Consider the following 1,892-nt stretch of genomic DNA (forward strand, 5'->3'; position numbering starts at 1 on the left):
GTAATCGTGACTAGTCGACTAATCGTGGCAGCCCTACACTACATGCTGTCATATGCCAACTTTCCAGCCAATAGCACAGCTTGTTGAAGAAAAAAAAATACTATTTTATATCTCTCACTGTGTGTTTCATAGATTTAACAGAAGAAATTGGAACAAATAATTGTACTTATGCTAGGAAAAATGTTTCTTTATTTGTAGACACAACACTGGTTAATCCCTTGGTCAGGTCAGATACAATGACTAGACTAAAAAGGAGAGAAAAAACAGACAATGTCCAAAGAAAAGCTGCGAAGACCTTTAGAGAGCCTGAAGAACTACTTTAAAGATCACATTAAAAAAAAATACAAGGCAAGTCTGGCTCCTTGGAAGAAAAATATAAAGACACGAGGGGAAGTTTGAGAGTTTGCAAAGCACTGCAAATCCTTCTTTAACATACCGAATATCTATTTTTGCACTGGTTTCAGAAATACGGCACAAATCAGTTCAAGTTCAAAACTAAATAGCTCTCAATTTTATTGTTTTTATTTCACATAGAAGCGCAGATTGCACATAAAGACGCCTTGTATTTAATATTTGTTCTGACGGAGATTTGGGAACGACACGTTGTTATTTCTGAACTTCTGGCTGTTTAGCAGCTGTTTTTGAATGTAAATGAGTCTTTGGGGGCTGATGGTGGAGCTGCAGGGAACTTCCGCAAAAACGGATCCGCCAAATCCCGTGACTTGTACCGACCGAGAAAACAGGGTTTTTTTTCTTTTGTTACACATTCCAAAAACAAAGCAAATAAAACAAGGGATTTAAACGGTCTGATTTTGACTTCCAGTACATCTGTGTACGGCTTATTTAATTCTTTTATATTGAATTATTTATTCATATAAATCTATTAAAGAATAAATAACTTCTTAGTTAAGGTTATTTACAATAGCCAGTTTAGCTAACAGACGGCTGTCGCGAGCCTCGGTTAGTTACTTAGATACTTAAACCCGCTTCTCTTTATAGTTTAAAGTACTTGCTATGCTTTATGTAAAAAAGCGACATAAGCTTTTGTTGAACTTACCGCAGTCCAAAGCCGCCTCTCTTCGGTGAGGGGACATAGCACGGCTCCTTCTGCTTAAAAAATACTCCAGCCGACACCTCAGACAGCACGGCCGAAAACAGCACAAGAACCGCGGCTTTGAGAGCCATCTCTGACACCGAGCAGTGCTTTAGTTACGGGACCAGGAGATACTCACTTCTAGAGTTTTAGTCCGCTGCATAAATAACCTGAGAGTGAGTTGGGTGGATGCATGCAGTAAAGATTAACCGGTGCCGATACTAGTCACATGACCCCAACTACGAAAGCCCACGTGATTTACAAGGAAATCACAAGTCATGTTGTGGCATGTGTGAGAATGCTCTTAGTGTCGCACTGTCTGTGCAGCTCAGTTTTAATAATGTTGTAATGACAGTGAAAAACTATCCTAAACTACAAGAGAGGAATTATTAAGCAATGTGACAAGATAAGATGAAATTAAACATATAAGATTCGTTTTTACAATTCTTAAGACAGTAAGGAGTGCAGAAAGGCTGTCAGCATACACAAAAGAATAAAAGAAAGCTAGAACTAAACAATATGTTTTAAAGAGGTAAACTTCAGAAGCCTCTGAAATGTACTGGGCAAACTGCATCTTCCAAAGATCATCACTGTGTATTGGAGGAAATCATCGGGTAGCATAAATATAGTCTGGTTAGCTAACGGGGCCAAAGGTCATCACTAGATTCTGTTTCCTACCTGAGATGCTCTGCCAGCATCTTCATTTGCAGCTTTCTTGAGTGTCTTTCTAACTTATGTCAAAAGCACGCTCTGCTGGGTGAGATCAGGTGATTGTATTGTTATGGAATAATAAGAGATC

The 1,892-nt window shown here is 38.7% G+C and overlaps 1 protein-coding gene across 1 annotated transcript in view; it reads right to left on the reverse strand.

Moving 5' to 3' along the window:
- Positions 1-1,374, reverse strand: part of ctsz (cathepsin Z) — a 6,774-nt gene extending 5,400 nt beyond the window's left edge. The window contains exon 1 of the mRNA XM_005924767.3: positions 1,058-1,374. Within this exon, the coding sequence (XP_005924829.1) occupies positions 1,058-1,185 (128 nt within the window). The 5' untranslated portion in view covers positions 1,186-1,374. The remainder of the gene's footprint in view (positions 1-1,057) is intronic.
- Between the last annotated feature and the right edge of the window lie 518 nt (positions 1,375-1,892).

The sequence above is a fragment of the Haplochromis burtoni genome, unplaced genomic scaffold (genome assembly GCF_018398535.1).
Source record: "Haplochromis burtoni strain Fernald_Lab_line unplaced genomic scaffold, NCSU_Asbu1 Contig_79, whole genome shotgun sequence".
Taxonomy (NCBI): domain Eukaryota; kingdom Metazoa; phylum Chordata; class Actinopteri; order Cichliformes; family Cichlidae; genus Haplochromis; species Haplochromis burtoni.